At 46.4% G+C, this 22,692-nt stretch overlaps 1 protein-coding gene across 2 annotated transcripts in view; it reads left to right on the forward strand.

Annotated features, from left to right (window-relative positions):
• Positions 1 to 609: 609 nt before the first annotated feature.
• The window catches only part of cplx1 (complexin 1), a 35,942-nt gene continuing 13,859 nt past the window's right edge, over positions 610 to 22,692 (forward strand). Inside the window, exons 1-2 of one of the 2 annotated variants that reach the window (XM_018759661.2) lie at positions 610 to 777; positions 1,791 to 1,909. In XM_018759661.2, the coding sequence (XP_018615177.1) occupies positions 1,879 to 1,909 (31 nt within the window). In that variant the 5' untranslated portion in view covers positions 610 to 777; positions 1,791 to 1,878. Of the gene's footprint in view, positions 778 to 1,120; positions 1,446 to 1,790; positions 1,910 to 22,692 lie in introns of those variants that run through there. The other variant, XM_018759662.2, reaches the window with a different exon arrangement.

Raw genomic sequence — 22,692 nt, forward strand, 5'->3', positions numbered from 1 at the left:
CAGTGCTGCTTTAAATGCACCGAGGATACAGCAAGATGCCGGAGAAGGAGCGCTGCAGAGGACTGAAGAGGAGTAAGGGGGAAAGAGAAGGACGGAGGAAGACTGTGTCAGGGCTGCCCGTTCCACAGAGGTCTGCCTCTTCACACCTAACCAGGAGAGGCAGGTACCCAGCAGAAGAAAAAGAGCTGATGCTGCATCTGAGGACAGAGAAGCCTTGAGCAGCAAGATCCAGCCTCCAACAAAGCACGCAGTCAGCTATGATTTTGCAGAGAAATAAATAAAAATAAACACATACGGACCAGAAGAGGATGAGACAGGATGCGGTTCTGTATCACAGGCAGGCGGTAGATGGTAGATGCGTGCTGGGCTCCAGAACGATGCTCTCCTGCGCAAAGGGAGAGAGGGAAGGAGGGAAGGAAATTCCATTGCAGCGAGATGGGGGGGCCGTGTGGGGGGGCGGCATTAATAATTGATCTCTCTCTCTCAGTCTCTCTTCCTCTCTCTCTGTCAGGACGTGGGACACGTCACAAGGTGGAACTCCGCTGTGATCCGCCGAGCCGCAGCTCCACGCCCCCCCTCCCTCCCCCTCCCCCTCCCCCTCCCCCCACCGCCCCGCAGCCGGCGTGCGGGAACCAGAGAGGAGAGAGGAGAGAGGACGAGGACGTCCTCCAGCCCGGCACGACGGAGGAGCGCCGTGCAAATACCAGGTTTTTACCGCAGCTCTGCCTGCTTTCGGAAGGTTGAACGGAGCGCTGCGCATCCTGCACGTCGGCACAGGTAACGTTATCATTATTATTATTATTGATCTTATTGCCGCTATTATGATGATCGCCGCGGCTGCCGACGGGGAGGGGAGGGGAGGGGAGGGGATAGGAGAGCTGTCCGACGTCGGCGGTGCTGAAACCTCCGGGCGCTCGGGAAAAGGCTCTCGATCCGTCCCCTGAAGGTGCAGGGGCATCACATACAGATGAAGGAGACTCCGGGATGCTGGAGGTCAGCGACTAGCAGCCGATGAGCCGCAGATGCGCTTCTTGCGTTCACGAGAAGCCGGCTGTCCCTCCTCTGCACACGGGGCTCAGAACACGGAGACAGGGAGGGAACATCATCACATGCCATGCATGGGATGTGTCTCACCTGGACGCTGAAAGTTTGCACGTTCGGCAGGATCGCCGGCGCTCCCGAAGTCCACACATCATGCGTTCCCACCCCCCGCGCTGAAACAAGTCCCGCAAAACTTGACGCCCTTCTTCGCCTCGGCGGGCAGAAGAGAAGGAAGGACGCCGCCGCGGACCGAGCGAGATAAAAACTCTCCTTCAGAGTGGAAAAAAGAGGAGCGCGTGCGCTGCTCACATGATAAAAGCATCTTTACCGCGAGTCCTGTTTGATAATCCATCGCCAGCCTCCGCAAAACCACCGCGTAACCACACCACAACGTTTTCATAACGGTATTTTAATATTCATTCTTCACGAGCGGATGCTGATGTTACGTAGAATGCAACATTTTTTTGAGTCAACTTAGCAAGTCGTGCCCTCGAATCTTCCCGTCACGTTTCGGATGTGTGACCTTGGGGGGAATGGTAGCGCAGAAATGACCTTTATGATCTGACAGAGTAAGAAAAAGGAAAAATACCCACTTAATATATTTAGCGTCTCGATGGTGGAAGTTAGGGGAGAAAAGCAGTGTTAAATCGTGTTTAGAAGTTTTACGCCAGACTGTTGGAGATGTTCATCTCTGCAGGGTCCCAGGGGTGAAGTATTTCACTGATGTTTTCAATGGCTGTGATTTTTAGCTGTGGCACCCAGGGACCCCATCCTCGCTCACCCTGAATGTGAAATCATCCAGAACCTGAAGGCAGGAACTCAAAGCCATCCACCACCATGGATTTTGTCATGAAACAAGCGCTGGGAGGTGAGTGTCTGAGAGACCGTGACCGCAGGTCGATTAAAGGGTTTTAAATTGCGCCGTGCAGCAGCACGGAGCAAATCCATCATTTGACACCTTAACAAAGGAAATTATTATAATCTGGGTTTCAGTATTTGTCGCCGTTTGAAGAAGCTAGCGATACCTGTGGGCTTGTGTGCTTCTGTCTCACACCGGAACTCACGAACATCCTTTATAGTTGTAATTTCTTCTCCTTCTTCTAAATATGCAACGCATCAACAATGGTTATATTAAATGCTTTTAAAAAATAAATGTTCAAATCTAAGATCATTGCGTGTTTAGAATTGTCTTGAACTTTTATGAGAAGTATTTCTGTGTGGTTTTATGTTAAAATTAAACGTGTTATACATTACCCTGAACTGAGGCAGCGTGCATCTGAAGCTTAACCCTGACTTCATAGCCCTAAACCTTCAGCACTACCCTCCCGATTCCAACCTCATAGCCTTAAAGCCAAATCTTAACCCTAACCCCCAAGCTCCTCGTCTAATTTTAATTTGTTAACCCTGAACTCCTAACCTTACCCTCCTCGTTGTAACCTGCCAACACCAAACCCCCAGCTCTAACTTCCTCAAGGGACAAATGTGCAATGAATGCAGTCCAAAGCGTTAAGTTCAGACTCAGCCAAGCATGAAACACGTTCACTTTATGATGAGCCCCCCCCTCCCAACTTATACCACAAATGTCTAGTGCTCAGTTCCACAACCGAAGCGTTTGAAAGAAAGAGTCTGGACATTAACCACGATCTTTCACCTCATATCTCCTTCCATCAGTCAGCTTCCTGTTTGCCTGCGTGCTGTGGCAGGGTATTATGATACGCTGCAGACACTTCACCTACGGGGGGGTGGCATTTTTGTACTGAACTTTAACGTTAGCACTCAAACGTCTGAGCACCAGTCCACTACTTCCAATGAAACGATGAACAAACAGGGTGATCTTCCTGGACGGGGGTTCTGTCTTCACTCAGTACACTCCGGCTGTCTCTAATTACGCCCCTATCATCCGCACCCGCCCCTGCTCCATCTTAATTGAAGATGACAGCTGCGCCCTGTGACAAGATGGATACCCGGTGGGGGGGTTTGCACAAACAGGAGGGATGGGATTTGATTCATTAAGCAGTCGTGAGATAACGCGGTGAATTGGGGTCCGCGGTCCGCGATCCACCACACGCAGCACATTGACGAAAAAAGCAACTGAAATCCACTGAACTGCGCGCGAAGGATTTTCTCACCCCGGAGAAAAGGGAGCCGCAACACGGTCAGCGCCCAAGGCCGTCGTTACATCTTTTCAGCCCCTCTTTTCTCTTTTTCTAAAACAATCAGTTTGCCATCCAAGGTGAACGTCTGATGACAGAGCAGCAGGATTCCCAGGACTGGGCTCCTCAAGGTTTTTGGCAGTGCGGCAGAGCCAGAGCGCGCGATTAGCATTCTGCATTGCCGCACATCCACCGCCCGCCCTGTCAGTACCTTAACATCTTAAAAGATGGATGTGGTTTTTCCAAGTGCCCTCTTTGCCCACTGTGAGGGATTTTCTTACATGGCTATTAGTCAAAATGAGCTGCCAATCAGCCAAGGGTCGCATTAACAATCTGCGGGTACACATCAAGCTTCCGATATGCATTATCCCAAAAGATGCATACGAAAGCATTTCAGGATGAATAGCTTTCTTTATTGCTGCAGTGATGGCTTCCCTTCCTGTTCCTTAAACAATATTCCACCTGCTGCTTTTTACTGGATTTACGGAGGCCAGAAATGAGCTCTAATGGCTTGGCTGCTGTGATGTGCACATCGCAGGAGAAGATACGGATTACGAACATGTAGCACACGGAACCATGAAGCCAAGTCTCGTATTTAAATCCAAGTATAAGATGGTCGAAACCTCCGTCTGCAGACCTTCCCATCAGAATTCCAGTTTCGCCCAAACCAGGGACAGTCCTTCTGCTAAGGACTGCCCCCCTTGCGTCCCAGCATCACCACCATGGAAAGTGAAAATGAGGCCTGGAGTCCGCAGCTCTGTGGTCGAGTGTGGACATGATGGCTTTATTTTTAGAGAGCCGGGAGAACAGGCCACCTCCAACGCTCTGGGTCTGGCCCATCGTCTGGCTTCTCCAAACGCGTGGAGTGGGAGATCTCGATAGCACAGATGAAGCAGCACGCACACGCAGACACACGCACACGTGCTCCCCCTTCTGCTGTAGCTCCTGTCCTCTGTTTGCACTCGTGCTGTTGCACCACCATGGCGTCGTACAGATCATTATACTTTCCGGATGCACTTTGCTGATTGTGGGAATGAAAGCGGCCCACCTGCGACTTGAGGGAGAGAGACTCGGCACCTCGTGTGACTTCATGCTTATTGATTTATGCACTGACCTAGAAACGGCTAATAGCTTTTGCTGAGCAGGCGTGATCTCGAGAGGACACTGAGAGCGAGACGGAGTCAAAGCAGCCGGATCGATACAGCGCCCAAGACATGCCGCGGTGGGGGTTGGGACTGGGCACTTTGATTCCCGCAGGGGTTATCGCTGCTTCGGGAAGCATTGGCATCGACTCTTGCTGGGATGTCTTTGACATATTTTCATTTTTAATGAGCGTCGGGTTTCTTCATCAGGACATGATAGGGTGACTCGCTCTTGATCGAGAGTGTATAGAGAACATGTATGTAAAGCACACAGTGTCATGTGCATACCTGACATGGCTAGCTGTATATGGAATTGGTAGAAAGAAAATATTTTAAGACAGATCAACATTAACTGTAACTTTAGTTAAGTAGCAGCATATAGGAAATACAAAGGTATTTGTGATAAATGAGAACATAGGAGATCCAGAAAGAAATGAGTCTGAAAGAGATGTTCTGAGACCATTCTTGATCATTTCGAGGGATTCAGCAACTCTGAGTGACAGAGGAAAAGTGAGCACATTTTGACACACTGGAATTATAACCTACAACTTGCGGGTTGTTGATTCTGGAGCTGTTGTGCATGGCAGCACGAAGCAGTCACAGATATACAATCAAAGACACACACACACTTGAACACAGACATGGCTAAGGGCACCACACAAACACACCAGACTCTTTCCTATAAAGCATCCCCTAAAAAGATGAGTGCAGGAAGGAGCTAGTATGAGTGGGCCGTCTCTGCAGATCAGCGAGCTGTACCCTGCGGGTCGAGCTGAGTGGAGCAAACACTGGGGCCAAGAGTCTGCCCCCTTCGGCACCGAGTTAGGGGTTGGTTTCAGCTCGGGGCACACACACACAGACACACACACACACACACCCTGCAGATGTGCTCGTGCTTCTCTGCTGCTGTGGATTAAATGTCTCAGCTGAACTGCAACTGGGATCTGCGCTGTGAAGCGGGGAGGCACTTGGAGCGCTGGCACTGCCGCTGTGCCATGTTGCAGAGCCCGGCTCTCATCTGCGCATGAGAGAGTCAGGGGTTTGCAGTCGAACAACAGGCCACTCCCTTCACAACCGCAGCAAACCTTACAAAGTCTTTTTGGTGCTCATTTCATACGGGTTTAACATCAGTGCAAAGGGAAAAGCTGAGTTAGTGAGAAGTACGCTACCAGTCAAAAGTTTGAGTACACTTGCTGGAAATTGATTTTTGTTCATGAGGCATTTGGTGAACATGTCATGTCATTGTCTGAACCGCTTGTCCCACCTGGGGTCACGGGGAGTGGGAGCCTAACCCGGCAACACAGGGCGTAAGGCTGGAGGGGGAGGGGACACACCCAGGACGGGACGCCAGTCCGTCACAAGGCACCCCAAGCGGGACTCGAACCCCAGACCCACCAGAGAGCAGGACCCGGTCCAACCCACTGTGCCACCGCACCCCCCTTGGTGAACATGTTTGGTGAGGAAATGAAGAGTCATGTCTTCCCACTCCTCTGCAGCAGGTCCCAGAAATGTAGGATGTGTGTATGCTGCTTTGCTTTTACTCTTCTGTCCAGTTTTTCCCACACAGATGTTGGTCTCAAGGTGCCCAGGTTCGCATACATTTTTCACCGGATTGTGCATTGTAACAAAGAATTTTGCTCTACATATTTGCATTTAATTTTTTTCAATTGGGATCGTGCAGTTATTGCTTTTAGTTCAGGCCTTGATAAGTCCATCACTGAGCTTTAGAAATGGTATCAGTTGGTGCCATTCCTGGCACACAGTTGTGCAGAGATGGATTATGGACACGGGTTTTCCTGTGGATTAGTGTTCCCCCCAGGACAGGTTCTTGTATGTCGAGTTGCCAAACACCACACAGAACAGGAGAGCCTGTGAACCGGACTTAAGCAACTTTCCGTTTAAGACCGACAAATATTTGCGCTCGGAAAGCCGAAGGTGTTCGTGAGTGAGTCATATACACAGAAGAGTTTTGTGGTTTTTATTTGAAGCACGTCGTTCCGGTCTGCGGTACCGCAGAGGACAAGATGAGAGATGCGGGGAAATTCTGCAAGTTCTGTCAGGGAGAGAGATGCATTTTTCATGGGGCGCTGCATCGCGGTCAGGAGGGAGGATGCTGCCACAACGAGGTCACCCGGCTGACGGGGAGAGCAGCCGCGGACGTCTTCACCATTCGCTGTCGCTGGGCAGACAGGCTGGTGCTGCGCTACGCCCCGGGACCCCCCTCCATCCGAGCAGAACGGCACGCCGTGTTCTGTCCCAAGACTCCTGGAAGGTCCCGGAGCTGAAGGTTGCCAGGTGGCACCGGAGTGAGCCGCCCGCTGCGTAAAACACGAAACTGGCTTCTCTCCAGCCCGTGACAGGCTGCATAAATGCCGAGTGCAATTCAGCAATCTTGTTGCTAAAGGGCAAAAAAGAAGCTGAATTTGGATGGTCATTATCCACATCACTGTCGCTGCCCTCTCAAGCACAAGCGACAATTGCCACATCACTACAGCTGGCATGAGCAGAAGATGGTCTTGAAGAGTGGTCTCTTTTGCAGGGTCTCACTTAGAGAACCTCAGCCATTTCTGCTTTAAAGCAGTTTAAGCGCTTGTTGGATTCCGGAGAGGTTTACACGCCCTTGCAGACATACCTGGGGTAACCTAACAGCGAGCCACCCGGACTTGAGAGTCTATTACTCGTGCCTTGCATGCCTTCCTCTCATTTTAATATGCTTGACATTTCATTAGTTTGACACGATTATCGTCTGCGGTTGTCTGCTGTTATCGCGGTTCTGCTGAGTTAATGGAAACACTTCAGGAAGCGGGAGTGACAGTCGGAGGAGGACATGTCGCAGGAATGCCTGTCGGGACATCAGCCACGTGCTATAATTGCATCCAGGGATGCAGAGAGGGGTTGCTGGGCTTAGGATTCCACAGATACACTCTTATACTGTACATTGTTACAGGTCTTCTGAATATTGATTCTCCAGTTCACATGACGCTTTAGGTTAAATGTCGATCCTCTTCCTTCGCTCAGCAGTCTAGAGGAAACCAAAGGAGCTCCATTGTGATGGGAAATTCAGCAAAGACAAGAGTAAGAATCAATCGATCAATAAAAATATAAAACCTTTGCCCTTTCGGAACTCCACAGCGCAGGAACCCACTGTGTTGGTTTCCTGTGGTGTTCACTACTGTACAGACAGTACTACTATACTAACATAGGACTGCCGCTGGCGTTGTAGGGGTTCGAGTCATCGCCTTACACCTCTTGGGTTCAAATCCCTGCTCCTGCTGTAGTACTCTTGAGAAAGCTTCTTACCTTGAACTGATACTGTAAAAATGACCCCCCCGTAGGTAAATAGGTAAATAACTGAGTATCTCACAAACCGAACATTTTACGTCACCTTGGACGGTTAAACAAATACATAATTAAAATAACAGAAGAATTGTTGACAAACTTGAGAGCAATGCGACCCATTTCAAGGAGGGTTACTCCATAAGTACAGCAACACAGAGCCTTTGGGGAGCAAACTGAGAAACTCCAAATGTCTCAGTGGAGCTGAAATGTGATTACCTTAATTAAAAGATGATTACCTACGTTAATCGTTTCTGATTTTATACATAACATATTTCATGTTTGGGCAAGACACTCTTTTCCAGAACAATTTGCTTACTTGGGAGGCACTCGATGAATATGATGTAAGCAGGCATTTGCAGTCTTGGCCAAGCATGGCTGGGGAATTGTTGTTGTTGTTATTCTTGAATCTGAATCCATTATAACTACTATGCTGTATACAGGATGCTTTAATCCAGTCTAATACTATTAATACAGTTCAGTATTTTTACCTGACCGATTCATGTAAAGTGCCTTCCTCAAGGGTACAACAGTATGGTCCCAGAAAAGGAAATCTTCAAGTTACCTGTTCTTCTCCCTCTTCAATCCAGCGCCTGCTCCACTAATACTTTAAACAGCCAACCGTTCTCTGCATTCAGTGATACCTGTGCTCACTTGCCTGGGGCGTAAGCATAGCAAGAAGAGACAAAGTGTGTGTGTTTGTGCTCTCTGAGCCTAGCGAGTGTCTGAAGAAGAGTGCTTTCTGTATGGAAATTGAGAGCAATTAAGGCGCTCTGGCAGCGTCTGGGAAACGGTTCCATCAGGACGAGGAGCACGGAGGGCTGACGGAGGTGACACAAAGGCGGGGGGGATGCACGTCGTTAGGCAACAGCAGGTCACCAGGGCGGAACCGCATTGCTGTCCTAGAGGAGAAGTGCGTCATCCCACTTGGCCGCCAAGCTCCTGCCCTTGACGCTCTCCAGACCGGAGTCCCAGGCGGCTGCCCCCCCCCCCCCCCCATTTTCCACCATCCTCATTCCCTTCAAGGCCAAATATGCCGTCCCTGAAAGTCAAAGCCCAGCTCCTGCAGAATTAATGCACCCCAAACCGCACTCCCTGGGATGTGCTCATCACTTTCTCCCTCTCCGTCATATAGCCGCAAATATTTACTGTCAGAGACGCAGCCTTTGCCTGAAGGTCAGTTGAACAGATCAATCCTGTTTACGTGACTGTTTACCATTGCAAGTGAATGGGTTGGGCTTTGGGGTCCAATGAACCGTGTGAGGCCAGTGGCAAGAGACCGGTCTTGGCTTCTTGGAGGAGGTAAAGAGATTAGTGCATTGTTTTGGGGAGCGTTGTCTTCTTGCATCAAAATCTCAATCAATCGGCATGAGTTTGATCTCCGCCTTAACCTGGATGTTGTCTCTGTGCCAGAAATGCAGTACTGTGTTGGCCATAGTTTGTGCTCTACGTCATTTGCCTAAAATTAATATGATTCCTTACAGCCCTTTTAATACTCATTGCTTTCGGCATCATTCAGCTTTTACATGCATTTTGAAATGTGAGTACATGTGAGCACTGTGGGCAACACCTGAATGGGACAAACTGAATAGAAGAGTGAAAGCAAAGCAACCCACGAGTGTCCCTCATCTTTAGGAACTGCTGCGGAAGAGCTGGGAACACATGGTACCTCATTCTCCTCATCAGACTCCTTCACCGAATGGCAGACCTGAACAGAAATCAGTTTCCAGCAGATCAGTTCAAATCTGTGACTCATCATGTAGGTTTTGAAACAAGATGACTACACTTTGACATTTGTTTGTCCACGGCCTAGCCCCTAAAATACATTACCGATATAGAGTATACTGTGCATACGAGCACTGTATAATCCAGCTTTTTGAGCAATTAATAACAACCATACACGCATACACCCCATGGCTGTGTGGATTTGCAGTGATGTCATCACGTGCCGCACAGCTAACTGCCATATGGCTCCCAGCTATAGCAGCACCTGGGCCAGCAGGTGGAATGCACGGATGACAGCCGGTTGCAGACTGGTTGTGGGGCTTTCATACCTGGCTGGGAAGCTCCTTCAGGGGTCCAGCCATACCTAGAGCCCACTCAGCCTGGCAGGGGATGTCACGAAAGACCCTTTGGACATCGAGTCATGAACACATCACTTGCCATCTGCTGCAGGGAAATTCCTTGAGCGTAAACCAGCTAAGGCAACCCATCCTTTTTGTGCTGAAGGGAACTGTCAAAGAGTGGATTTGTTGTAAAAATAAAAAATAAAGAATAAAAGGTTTCTGTCACAGAGGCAACGCCTTCGTGATGAGACACCGACAGGTTTTCCCAGGAGTCACCACCTGTTCCCTCTCAGGAAATCGGAGTGGGTGGTAATACTTGTTTAACCTTCTGCGCCGTGCTGAATTGCGATTCCTGTTTCGAGCTGCCTCCCGCATTTAGGGCAGGGGGAACAGATCTATTGTTGCACACTGGGTGAAAAACCCATCTCTGGACAAGATGACAGAGCTATAATGGAAACATTTTTAATACTACCTCCCAGACCGTGGTGAGAAGTACTTCAGCAGAAGTACTCGCTACACCTATAGACGGCTGCATTTGGACCAAGGACATGAGGAAAATCAGCTCTTGTGACTACAAATACACCTTTTCACCTCCATTACTCTTGGATAAGTATTTCTGAGTGTTTTTCTTTTTTGACCCAGAAATAACTGGAATCTCCAGCTATTGCTGTCCATCAGCAGAAACCGGATGACATTGCCAATAAGTAATATTAGACTTCAGCTGTGACTGATGCCAAATCCTACCTCAGGTCTATCTTGAACTTACCACCATGTTTTTCAGTTGTCTTGTTTCTGCTTCAAGTTTGGCAAGACCAGGAAGACAGCAAGATGACACTTCAGAGCCTGTGATGAAAGTTTCCAGTCTCTCGTTAAATTGGAAATCAGCCTCACTGATATTTCCATCTGATTCACTCTTGATGTGGTAAAAGTTTCCAGCCACCTGCTCTCAGAAAAGCAGCTTTCATGATACCATTCATAGCTTAAGATACTGCGTATCGTCATAGCTACTCTCATTACATATTTTCCTGAAATGTTCAGAATTTTGCCTTCAAGTGTCTGGTACATGGTGTCCTTGGCAACACAAACGGGAGAGACCACACCTACGCAATCCTCTTCATTTCAGTCAGTAATGTTGGGAACACCTGCGTCTCGTTTGGGTCTTCATTTAAAAACCATTTGCAGTGGGAATGAAGAGAGCAGTAAGGGCCCACAGCTACTGATGATCTGGAAGTAGGAAGGCCTCTTAAAAACTTTGTAAAGTCCTTTATTACTAGTGCTGGCTGATATATTTCATGGCATAGCTTTTGAGTTTCTTTCCCATGTCTTTGAGCTCATATTTACCCTATTTCTGTTGTTTTACATTTCTTTGAGTTCTACAGACACAGCATGTAAAAAAGGGGTTGCTGCTCTGGCTACGACTCCCACAAATAAAATCCAACTTGTTTTCCTTTATAGTGCATCTCTGTGATAAACAGAGGATGTGTTTTTGTCATAACAGATATTTGGGAAAGAGAACTTTCATTGAACTACCAACTGTTTTCACCACCTTGGGCAAACAACTATGCTGTACAGTACTTAATACCAGCAGGTCAAGGTTCCATCCTTGGTGATCTACTTTTCCTCCACGCCGTACCTTTTTAATAGTACATTTTATTGCACATGTGGGTTGTGTCATGATAAAAGTCTATAGAGCATTGCTTTCCCGGCAGTGAATGTTGATTAGTCTTTGGCCTTTGGCTCCCTGACTAAAGGAAAAGCGCCAACCATTTCTCCCACATTCCAAGAAGAATAATGGAGGCCCCAGAGAGAGTCGAAGGTCCTTGGTCTGTGCAAACAGGTTTTCTATTGGTGCCATTGAGGTATTCACTGTAGGATGTGGGAGTTTCTGTGGGAGTTACTGAGGGGAGATGTAGGCACCCCAGTGACACAACCAAGCTTTATGGATACTCCAGTTTCAAAATATGTGGTAAAAGCTATTACAGCAGGGGAATGGGGTAAAAATTCACCCAATCTTCCATTTGGTTAGTGCCTTAGATTCAGCAGCTGCACCGGTTCTTGTATCACCAAGAGATTTGGCAGGAAATCTTAATAATGTATGCAGCAAGGTGCATATTTTGGGCAAGCAGATGTAAAACTGCATGTCGTTTCAAGGCTCAAGAGGACAGTCTCATTTCAAGCAAAATGCAAGAATAAAACTCCAAACTCACGTTGTGAATAAGGTGAATAACAGATGGATTAAAATGGCAATGCATTCTCAAAGTGCCTTTTTTGTCATTTTTCAAATGACACACTCATTTTAATGAAAACACTCCGCTGTGACATCTCCGTGTTAAAATGGTCCAAATTGACTATTTCACTTTGACTGCTTAAAGTGAGTAATGAAGCATCTAACCAAATATATCTGAAACATATAAACAACAATTATTTTTCTTGACTTGCTTCAAGATTCGTTAAAAATTTCATGAAAGCAAAATCAGACAGAAATTGTTTTAATTAAAATAAAAAAGCAATTTTTGCAATTGGGTTTTCTGTCCTCGTTTAACGTGTTGCTCCAAAACCCCAAGAGTCTGGATCAACACTTGCTGGTGACCCCTTTACCTTCAACTCTGTTGCTGGATTCTACCACACAGCATACATGTTAACCATGTGATTTTTAATTATATGGGTATCAACTATAAATTAATAATTATGATCCTTATATGATATTGTTTAGCTGATTCTTTTATCCAAAGTGTCCTTTTCATGCCCGAATACTTATCTAGAAACACTTCACGGACTTATGTGACCCTTTGGGTTAGAGGTCAATTTGTTTATGTCCTGTGCTTCCTGCTACATGTATTAAATAAGATCAGCTCATCTTCATCCAAACAATTTTTTGCAGTGTTCGTGCTGGCAGGTCCCCAGTAGCCATGGAAATGAGACATTTTTATCACTGCTGCAGTTAACGGTTTGATATGAGTAATCACATGCGTGTTAAGTGGAGCCACTCGTGATTCAAAGGTGCGCAGAGTGATAAAAGCCCATGAAAACACTCCTGCTCAAAGGAGCGTTCAGAAGAGGCCAGCAACGTAAGTCAACAGCACCTTTTTTTTTAGGACAACCAAAGGAAGATGCCATCCCTGTTGGGGGCTCTGTTGCTCTGCTGGAGACCTGGCGGATGGCTGGTCTGCGTTTCCCTGCATGATCACACCTTATCTGAGTCCTGCTTCGTCACAAAGCATTCAGTCAGCTCGGTCGGATCACCTTGAAAACCTATTGACCGAATTCATGTGAAGGAAAAAACTGCAAATACACAACACTTCAGTTAGTCAAAGTTCCATGCTCACAGGTGCTTACACCCTTTTCTTTACACATTGTTTTCATTACTATTGTTACTTAGTTGAAACACACTTTTTATTGCTTGCTCAAGAATACAATACCAGAGCCCTTTGTGGAATTTGAACCAGCAACTGTCTGGTTACAAGGACAAGTCCTTAACCACCTATTCTACCAGCCTCCCACACTAAAAACATAATGGTACTTTGAATTTGTCAAACAGATTTGAGCGATGAAAACAATAAGCTGCCCGGTACCCTGGTGTTTGTGCTCGGATCACATTTTTTTCATTTAGAAATGCCAGTGAGATGACTCTCAGAGCAAAAACATTTTTAATTTGCAGGAATGAAAATTCAGAGATTTTGCAAAGACAGGGAGGGATGTTTTCAGGATTAAAGGAAGCTGGTGAGTGACTCATTTCTGGGCACACTGGTAATCTTTTTGTTTGGTCAGACTGGTTTCTTAGACTGACGGCTGTCAGCCAAAAATTGCACCGCAGCCAAGCAGCTCATTAGATGCCTTTCTGTGGCTGAGGGGCAGTTTTGGTAAATTGAAGTGGCACTATGACAGACATGCTAAATTAGACCATTTCATCACCGGCCCAGGTCCCAGTTCCTTAGTCTTACTGTCACAGCAGGCAAGAAGTTAAATATATTCAGAGAGGGGCTGCACAATTTGAATATAGACTTTCCCAGTCTGTTTCAGATGGCAGCAGCGGAATTGGAAATGGTGATTGAGAGAACAAAGAATCCATACACAGCAATACGCAGTATTTGAGGAAAAAAGCAAAGGAAAAATATGCACGACACAAAGGAACAGCAGGTTGAAAGAACGGCAAATACCAGGCAGATGGACTCCCTGGGGACATTTGTCACTGCAGAGGGCGTTTGTGCTATAAGTCAGTGACTGAAATTCGAGGCAGTGGCTCTAACTTTTTCGCTCAGAGTGCAGCGCAAGGAAGCTGCCCCATCTCCATGGACCGCTGCCTCCTTTCCAAAGTGCTTAAATTAATTGTCAAATCTTCACCACCATCCTGGACCTTAATTTAGCCATAGCAGCCAGGGAGCAGATTATGGCCATCTAATTCACAGATGCGACTGGAGTGTCGAAGGCCGAGGTGCGACCTGCGCTGCCTGCAACAGTGTGCCTTATCTCCGCTGCAGACTTTGCAAAAGTGTCGGTGTAATACAATTATCCCATGGAACTTAAAATATTCCTGTAAAAATGGATGGAAGCCAGTAATTTGAAATGGCAAATTGCTCGAAGAAAACATTAATTAATGCTATATGGATGAAAGAGGAACAGCCCACTTTCTGTATCCAAGTGATAAAAACGATCAATCGTTGGATCAATTGAGTACAGTAGTTCCATCTCAGAGTCTAATCTCAACAAAAAATATTAATCTGAGGGGCCAAACCAGGCCAATTTTGTGAAGATCAGACTGCTAATGTGCTTGTTTGCTGTGTACTCTCATAATTTACACTTTAGTACATCCTGGCAGCTTAAAGTCCAGCTCAGAGTTTCCTCCAACAACTTCTAAATGTGCCACATTAAATAACACCATTTAAAATAAGGAAAACTGTTTTGTATGGGGTGCGGTGGTGCAGTGGGTTGGACCACAGTCCTCCTCTCTGGTGGGTCTGGGGTTCGAGTCCTGCTTGGGGTGCCTTGTGATGGACTGGTGTCCCATCCTGGGTGTGTCCCCTCCCCTTCTGGCCTTATGCCCTGTGTTGCTGGGTTGGCTCTGGTTCCCTGTGACCCTGTATGGGACAAGTAGTTCAGAAAGTGTGGGTGTGTGTGTGTGTGCACAGCAGGCTTGGCTTGGTCCTGCTCTCTGGTGGGTCTGTGGCTCAAGTCTAGCTTGGGGTGCCTTGCAATGGACTGGTGTCCTGTCCTGGGTGTGTCCTCTCCCCCTGCACCCTGTGTTGCTGGGTTAGGCTCTGGTTCACTGTGACCCTGCTTGGGACAAGCAGTCTTAGACTGTGTGTGTGTCTTTTGTATAGAATTGCATGTACACCTACAATAAGTACTAAGTTTGTAATTTGCATTCACCAAAGATCTAGCAAAATTTACGGATAAACTATTAAATGTGCTATTATTGTATTTGCTAAATATTTAAAAGAAAGTGTGAAGTTTTTCGACAGAACTCATTCACCACTGATAACCATTGGGATGAGGGTTTGAAACCAGGTCTTATGAATAGGTGGCTTAGAGACAGTTTACTCATCCGAGTCCCTGAGAAGTGCTGGAATCCAACCAACAAAAGATGCCATTTAACCAGAAATCTTATATCATAACTGTATCACTTCCAGAACAGTGATGTGTCTTCCAGAATCGTAATGTCACTTTCACAATGACACTGTCTCAGTTAAACAACGTACACATTCAGTTAAACAACAAACCAACGTCTACAACCCAGCTTGTCAACCTCGCTTGCCAGAGCCTACCCGGCAACACAGGGGAAAGGGACACAGCCTGGCCAAGACACCAGTCCGTTGCAAGGCACCCCAGGCAGGGCTCGAACCCCAGACCCACCACATAGGGTGCACCTGCAAAATCTACCGCGTCAGTGTGCTACCGCACCCCCTCAGTTAAACATCTGTGGGTAAAATGTTCTGTGCTGCATTCAGCAACAGTTCGCCCAGGTTTTCGGTCAGATGTGATAACATGCTATTGTCAGCCTCTGTACTGGAAAAAACGAAAAATAATTTAGGCTTCTGTTATTTCCCAACAAGACGTGATTAATTATTTAAAAATGTTCTTTTGCACCAAGAGTATTAAAAATGCATGGGAAAAATATAGTGCATGATGAGCAGAATGCTCCAGGAGGGAAAACTGACATTACAAAGTGGCATCATTAGATCAACCGTGAAGCCTGAGCAAAAAATCACATGACTTTCCTCGCCATCAGCATCGCAAATCCCTAGCCTGCTCCGCGGGGGGCCCCGGTCATGTGACGCCCAGCTGGCTCACGTGGGCCTCAGTCGAGCTGGGACCGCTTTCTCGTCTCTTGAGTGAGAGTCTTGCTGAGATCCACTAATGAGGGCAAAGCAGAAGCGATATCCCAGCCTTTTAGGGTGCAAAAGCGCTCATTGGAATGCAAACGCCGGCATGCACTCGGAGCTGTTAATTACAAATGCTTCCTTCAGGCAGAAGAAAACGGAGAGAAGGCAATCTGCACCATGTTGATTAATTAGTGTTTGCTCGCTGTTGGCATGGGGTAGAAAGGTGGGGTAAAAGAGCGGCACTTTTACCCAAGAACGATGGAACGGGTAGGCAGGAGGAGTGGCCATTTTTGCCGCAGTACAGAGTTCCTCTTGTTTATGGCTCTGGTTGTCTGTCTGCGTGATGTAGGGAACTTTTACCACGAGCATGTGCTCTATAAATCCACACCTGGCATTTTTATGGCACCGGGAGCTTGCATCCTCTCTCTACGGAAGGCAGTAGAAGCGGATCTGCAGGCACGAGCGGGTGGCTCTGGCGGGCAGCTCAAAGGTTAATTTTCCGAGTGAGCTGCTCCTGTCAGCTGTGGTGACGCATCGATCCCTCTGCACAGGGGGGAGGCCATATGGACAGTACAATACTTCCACCCCACTGCCCCCCGAAAGCATCTCTGCTGTTCCCTCCACCATCTGCAGGAACCCCTGACTGGAATATTGTCCACTCAGGGGATCCACCCACACAAAAGTAGATCCACTTTAAGGTTCCAACGACTTCATCCCAGACTAAGATACTAACCATGCAGAGGCACCGTTCCCAAAAAAGAAACTGCGCACTGAAGGATAACACCCATTCACTGTAGCTTCATCCACCAGCTTTGGAAGTGTACCCTTGATGGCAGGAGATCGCTCTGCATACTATGGCAGCCTGCAGCACTCCAGAAGACAACATGGGCCCTGCTAATGGAACTGTGTGTCTGCAGAATTTACCGTAGACCGATCTCTGCCACTACTTCACTCCCTGGACCAGTATTTTCCTACCACTTCTGCCTCCATTACCAATCCACCCCATTATACCCACAGGAGCAGCAGGGAATTAGGACAGAGGGCTGAGCTATAAGCACTTCAGCCTTCCTTCTGCTGACGCCCACGTGCGCCGTCAGTTATTAACATCCTTCTGTAATGGACATGATGGCGTTAACAGGAACTAGCTAAACTCAAACTGTGGGGGAAATAGGGACCATCGTCATGGCGACTGCACCCAGCCGGAAAAACATCTCGTTTTGAAGAACTTGTGAGGGCGTGGCAACCAAGTTACACGAGGCTGTGTTCCGCTGTCGAGCAGATACTGAGCGCTGAGGTGTCATTTGGTGGGAATGCATAGTAATCAGAATTTCAGCGCTCATGAGCCCCTAAAAGACTCGTTCACCAGTAATATACAACACCAGACACTGCTTATGAAGAGGACACTTCACAGGAACATTCTTTTATGTTGATGGGGAAAGGTTACTCGTTGTGCCCTGCATTCGTTTAATGGTTTGGCACCTGTTCTGACCTAATTTTAGATGCATTATGGGTCACACTCATGAGTCGCAGAAGCAAGAACAGGAGCTCAGGGAAACTGTGAGATCTAAAATTTGCAGGACAACTGCACAGATAGCTGGTCCTGAAGAGCTGGACCTTGAGCGAGGTCAATTCACCAGATGATCAGAAGGACAGCGCTGACCATGAGTCAGCAAGTCAGGCTCTTGCTTTGGACTACTTGTTCTCACGTCATTTCACTCCCCCCCATCCGCACCTTTGTGACCGCTCTGAGATTTCTTGGTATTTGGAGCAGAATAGCCTCCAAGCAACAACAGCAAGCGTTACCAAATCTCAGCATCTCATCTTAGTGTGACCTTAGACTGCACCTTCCCAAAGAGCACCTTCAAAGGACAGCAGATATCTGGAGACTGATGGCACGGTTGAAAGATCCATTGTGTTCAGACAAAGGGGCCGCGGTGAAGGTGACATGTGCAAAGTCTTTTTATAGGACTCTTTTGTACAGACCCCATCTTGGGTGCAACGGGTCTTTCTAACACATGACAGTAAAAAGACTGCTGAATTTATTCACAGGCAGACTTGTGGAAACCTTTGAATGCAACATGGACCATTCCACTTGTCACGGTTTGGCCGTCTACAATACCGAATGAACTCGAGCTTTGTGTCGCTCCACTGTAATGAATTCTTATCATAATTCAAGAGGTTTCTCGCCTTTAAAACTGCTGGAGGGGTTACTTTCTCATATTGCAGGGGATCCCAGCGTTTCTTGAGCCAGCGGCTTTGTAACCGTGATTAGTGAGTAAACGGGTCTGTCACGCACACGCAACCCTCCGAGCTTGCCACCTTTCCCAGGCCCCCTCCCGTCAGAGAGGGAGTGATTAGTGTTCAATAAAATTGTTAATGGCTGAGCGACTTGCGTGACCTTGACTGCACTGCAGCGAATCGATGAGAAACAGTCCAGCCGCAAACACTGTAATTATTTCTTCTGCAGTCACGTTTCCCCAGCAGAGCGTCACAAACTGAAATGGTCGCTATGTGGAGCACAAGTTTGATTTAAATGAAGGTTTTGCCCAAGGCTGAGAGTTGCACTATTTTGCCTATCCTCCTGTTCACATTTGACAAAACATATATATAGGAAGCGGAGCATGATGAAGTTGGTTAACCAAAAATCAAGACCATTTTTATATTTGATCAGCATTCCGGTATGTATATATGCTTTTAACTTATAGTTTAATCTATATTCCACATTAACAGGGTGCATAGACAGAGACACAGAATTTTTGCCAGCCTGGTACTGTACTGGAGCAATCTTTAAGGGTACAGAGCAAGAACACACACTAGTGGATTACCTCGTTCACCATGCTATTTCCTGACATTCATTATTGATGGTCAGTGTTTACAATTCAACACATTTCTGCGATTTATCCACAATGCCGCTGAGTAAGAAGTCAATAAGTAAAGTTACTCTTGCTGGGACTGACAGTCCAGTGGTCTAGTAGTAGGTTTGTGTGCAGAAGTGAAGCTAGATCATGAATGCAGTCTCTGATTTGGCTGTGTAGAGGTGTTATTTTAAACAGTCATGGTTATTTTTAAAGTGGGTCAATTCCCTGAGTAATGAGCAGCCCAAAGGTGCCAGACTTGAGGGTTGAAAGTGTTTTTTTTTCTTTTTTTGCTACTGTGGAAAAACATTGCAAGTGAGCGTTTTCCTACAGCTGTTGAGCAGAAGGAAAATCCACGAGCCCAGAAATATACCATTAGTGGATCCCTGAAGCATAATTAATTTTTTATTGACAAATAAGGTCATATAATCCTATCTGGAAAAATCAGCTGCCATACCTCGACTTTCAGCAGATTAATTTGATACCAAACAGTTGTTTGCTTCATTTATTTTCTGTAAAACGTAAAGATAATTATGAGAATAATCTTAGCAGTGTAGGATGTTGAAAATTACTAATTGATCTTGTTTCCTTTTTGAAAACCTGATATGCAGAATATCAATAAATTTCCATTAACTAAATGGTTATGGCTCATGACTGATTTGATTCAATCTGGGCGAAAGCGTGTTATTAAATCCCTGTCCTTTAATTTACAGTGTTACCCCTGGGTTCAGTGCCATGGTACAGCCGTCATTTCCGTCAGTTCTTTACCCATTTCCAAAAGTCAGCCTGTGATCAGGTATTAGCCATTGTCACAGGGATCACTGGCTTGGCCTTTCACTTGTGGTTAGGCAACACTTTAAAAGAACACAAACCTGAAATGGAATCCAGGGCTTGCAGTGGAATTACCTCTGAAAGGGAACATGCTAAAAAGCTGCGTTAAAAATACACATTTGGTGTAATGTAATTTGTCAGAGGGTAATATGTCGAACCCGACGGACTGGCGTCCCATCCTGGGTGTGTCCCCTCCCCCTCCAGCCTTACGCCCTGTGTCGCCGGGTTAGGCTCCGGCTCGCCGCGACCCCGCTTGGGACAAGCGGCTTCGGCAAGTGTGTGTGTGATGCGGGTGTAATATGTCGAACCCAGATTGTATTCTGTTCCATATGAATCCCAACACAGCTTTCAGCTTTTATATTTTCCTATTATTTTTGCTTTTGTTGCTTTTGTTGCTCGTATCAAATATCAGTAAATCACTTTTAAAGTAACTTTTTTCTTGGAAAAATAAAACAACTCCAAGTTGTACGATGCTGCGGACACCATTTATTTTCAAAGTTACATTCGTTTATGCATGAAACATAAATGAACAGCAGAGACAGTGTAGCTGTTTGCCCTCGTAATTCTGTTGATTCAAGTCCCCATGACATTAGATCTCAGCTTCTTGGCATCCAAGGGTGAGAGATTACTGAAAACGTCTTTTAGGTGGAATACACCTACAGGCATGACACTAATTACTGTTTTCTTGGAAATCTTGATTTAAGCTTTTCATAAGCAAGTTTTCTTTCCCTGCAGAAATAAAGATATTGCCTGACCAGGAGAGGCAAATATTGACTACAGGCTTATTACAAGGGCTCCTTGCGCTTGTCCTCGCGGGTCAGATAGCCAGTTTTCCTCCATTTGCCCTTGAAAGCTACTTTGAATTTATTCTACTGCCAACATTGCACAAAGGCAAACTATTTTTGTACCAAGGGTCCAATAGAAGTCATAACATAGCTAGTAATGTCCCTTGGTGTCCTTGGTCCATACAATTAAATACTTTTTTTAATGTCATTTCCTTCTACATTTTCTCACGGAGAAATCTTTTTATGTGTTTTTTGTTATTATCCTTTACCTAGGTGATGGCTTTCGCCAAGGTCTTTACACTAAGCTACTAGAAGAGATTTACATTTGTTCATTTAGCTGACACTTTTCTCCAAGGAGACTTACTACCTACAACTAGTATTTACTCATTTATACAGCTGGGTAATTTTACTGGAGCAATTTAGGGTAAGTGAGTCGCTCATGGGTACTACAGCAGTTGGCAAGATTGAAACTAGCAACCTTCTGATCCAAAGGGAGCAGTTCTAACCACTATACAGCTACCTGGTTCAGCCATTTAAACAGTTGGGTGATTTTTACTGTATCAAGTTAGGGCAAGTACCTTGAACAAGGGTACTATAGCAGGAGTGAGGATTTGAATCCAAGAACATTACATCACCTGCTGTATATTTTGCCCAATGCATTCCAGCAGTTTTTTGCATTTTTTTCACAAAAAAGTGTTGTGATTGACATTTCTCATCTCCCAGTTAAAGTTCTAAGAATTTAAGAAGGAGACCAACATACAGAACTGGTTAGATGTCCTGTAGAGCGAAGCTGCGGATGGCTGGTCCTCAGCCGTTAATTGTTGGCAGAAGCTGAAGGCAGCTATTAAACATTTCAGGATTTCAGTCACAATGCAGGTCAATACCCTGGGAGATTAGAGCCAGAGAGGACTAATGGTTCTGTCGAGGAGCGCAGTGGCTGGCGTTTGTTTAGAGATCACATTATACCTGGGAATTTCCTTTCTTTAAATAGCTGCACTGGAGGAGGGATCATGCTGCTGCCAATGGAAACAGCATATATGGATGTAGTTCCAATTCAGTCAAAATTCCAAAACATGATTTTCCTCTAAATCCGCAAAGGAGTAATACATTTTTTTAGTCCCTGGATTCACTGCTCTTTCGTGTTCTGAGTTCTCAGTTCACCGTCAGCGCTGGCCCTTCGATCAAATCCCAACTTTGTCTTGACACTAAGAATAGGATTGTTTCATTTCTTCTGGGAGCTGCATGCCATCAAGACACTGAATTGTGGGTAATCATTTTTGAGCACCTGTAATGCTTTACCATGAGCCCTAACTGGAAACCAGAACCACTGGCCTGCCGGTGCAAGAAAGCCATTATTTTGCTAATGAAGGTGTAGGTTTGAGGAGCCAATGAGCCTCAAGCCAAAGCCCTATTATGGCCCATTTCCTTCCCTAACATCTACATTCAGATTCAGCCCTTGCTGGCCCCTTGACGTGTCCTGCTGCTCTAGGGATGGCACCCATTGTCCATCCAGGGCACAGAACTTCTACAGAATTTTCCCAGTTAATCTGTTCATGCTGGCCCTGTCCTGACGTGCCATTTCAAGGGTACCCGTGATGGGTGTGGACATCCGGTACTACTGGAAGGGGCTGATAGCCGATAGCACGGCCGCCGTCCTCCACGTGCAGTGCCAAAGCAGTGTATTGCGCCCGCTTGCTATCTCATCTCAGTGCCACCGTGGCCTGAAAAGCAAGGTAGCCTGCATTTGTGAGATAGCAGCAGAGAATGGGTCATTAAAAAGCGGTGGCGATGTGCCTACGGACAGCTTTGCCCTTATTTTCCAGGAGGCTGACATAGATACGAGCTTGTCTCTCAGCCCTGTCCTCCCTGCCACTTGGAAATCAGGTTAAATCCTTCTGCCTTTTGAGGGTTCCTGCAATACAAGGCTTCCCTTTTCTCATCCTGTCCCATAATTCAGCTACTTCCACTCTACCTCTCCCTGTTAGACGTGAAACCTTGAAGAAATCCAGGGGCTGGAGGGTGTCTAGGTTTCTCACCAATGGGGCCACTACTCTGTATGCATAATTTCATCATTGTCCTTGAGCAAGTGGAAACTTCTGAAGGGCAGACCTTTTCCATAATCAAGATCCATAAACATAAGCTTCTGAAAGGACACCGCTGCCT

This window comes from Scleropages formosus, chromosome 5 (assembly GCF_900964775.1).
Source record: "Scleropages formosus chromosome 5, fSclFor1.1, whole genome shotgun sequence".
In the NCBI taxonomy this organism is placed as follows: domain Eukaryota; kingdom Metazoa; phylum Chordata; class Actinopteri; order Osteoglossiformes; family Osteoglossidae; genus Scleropages; species Scleropages formosus.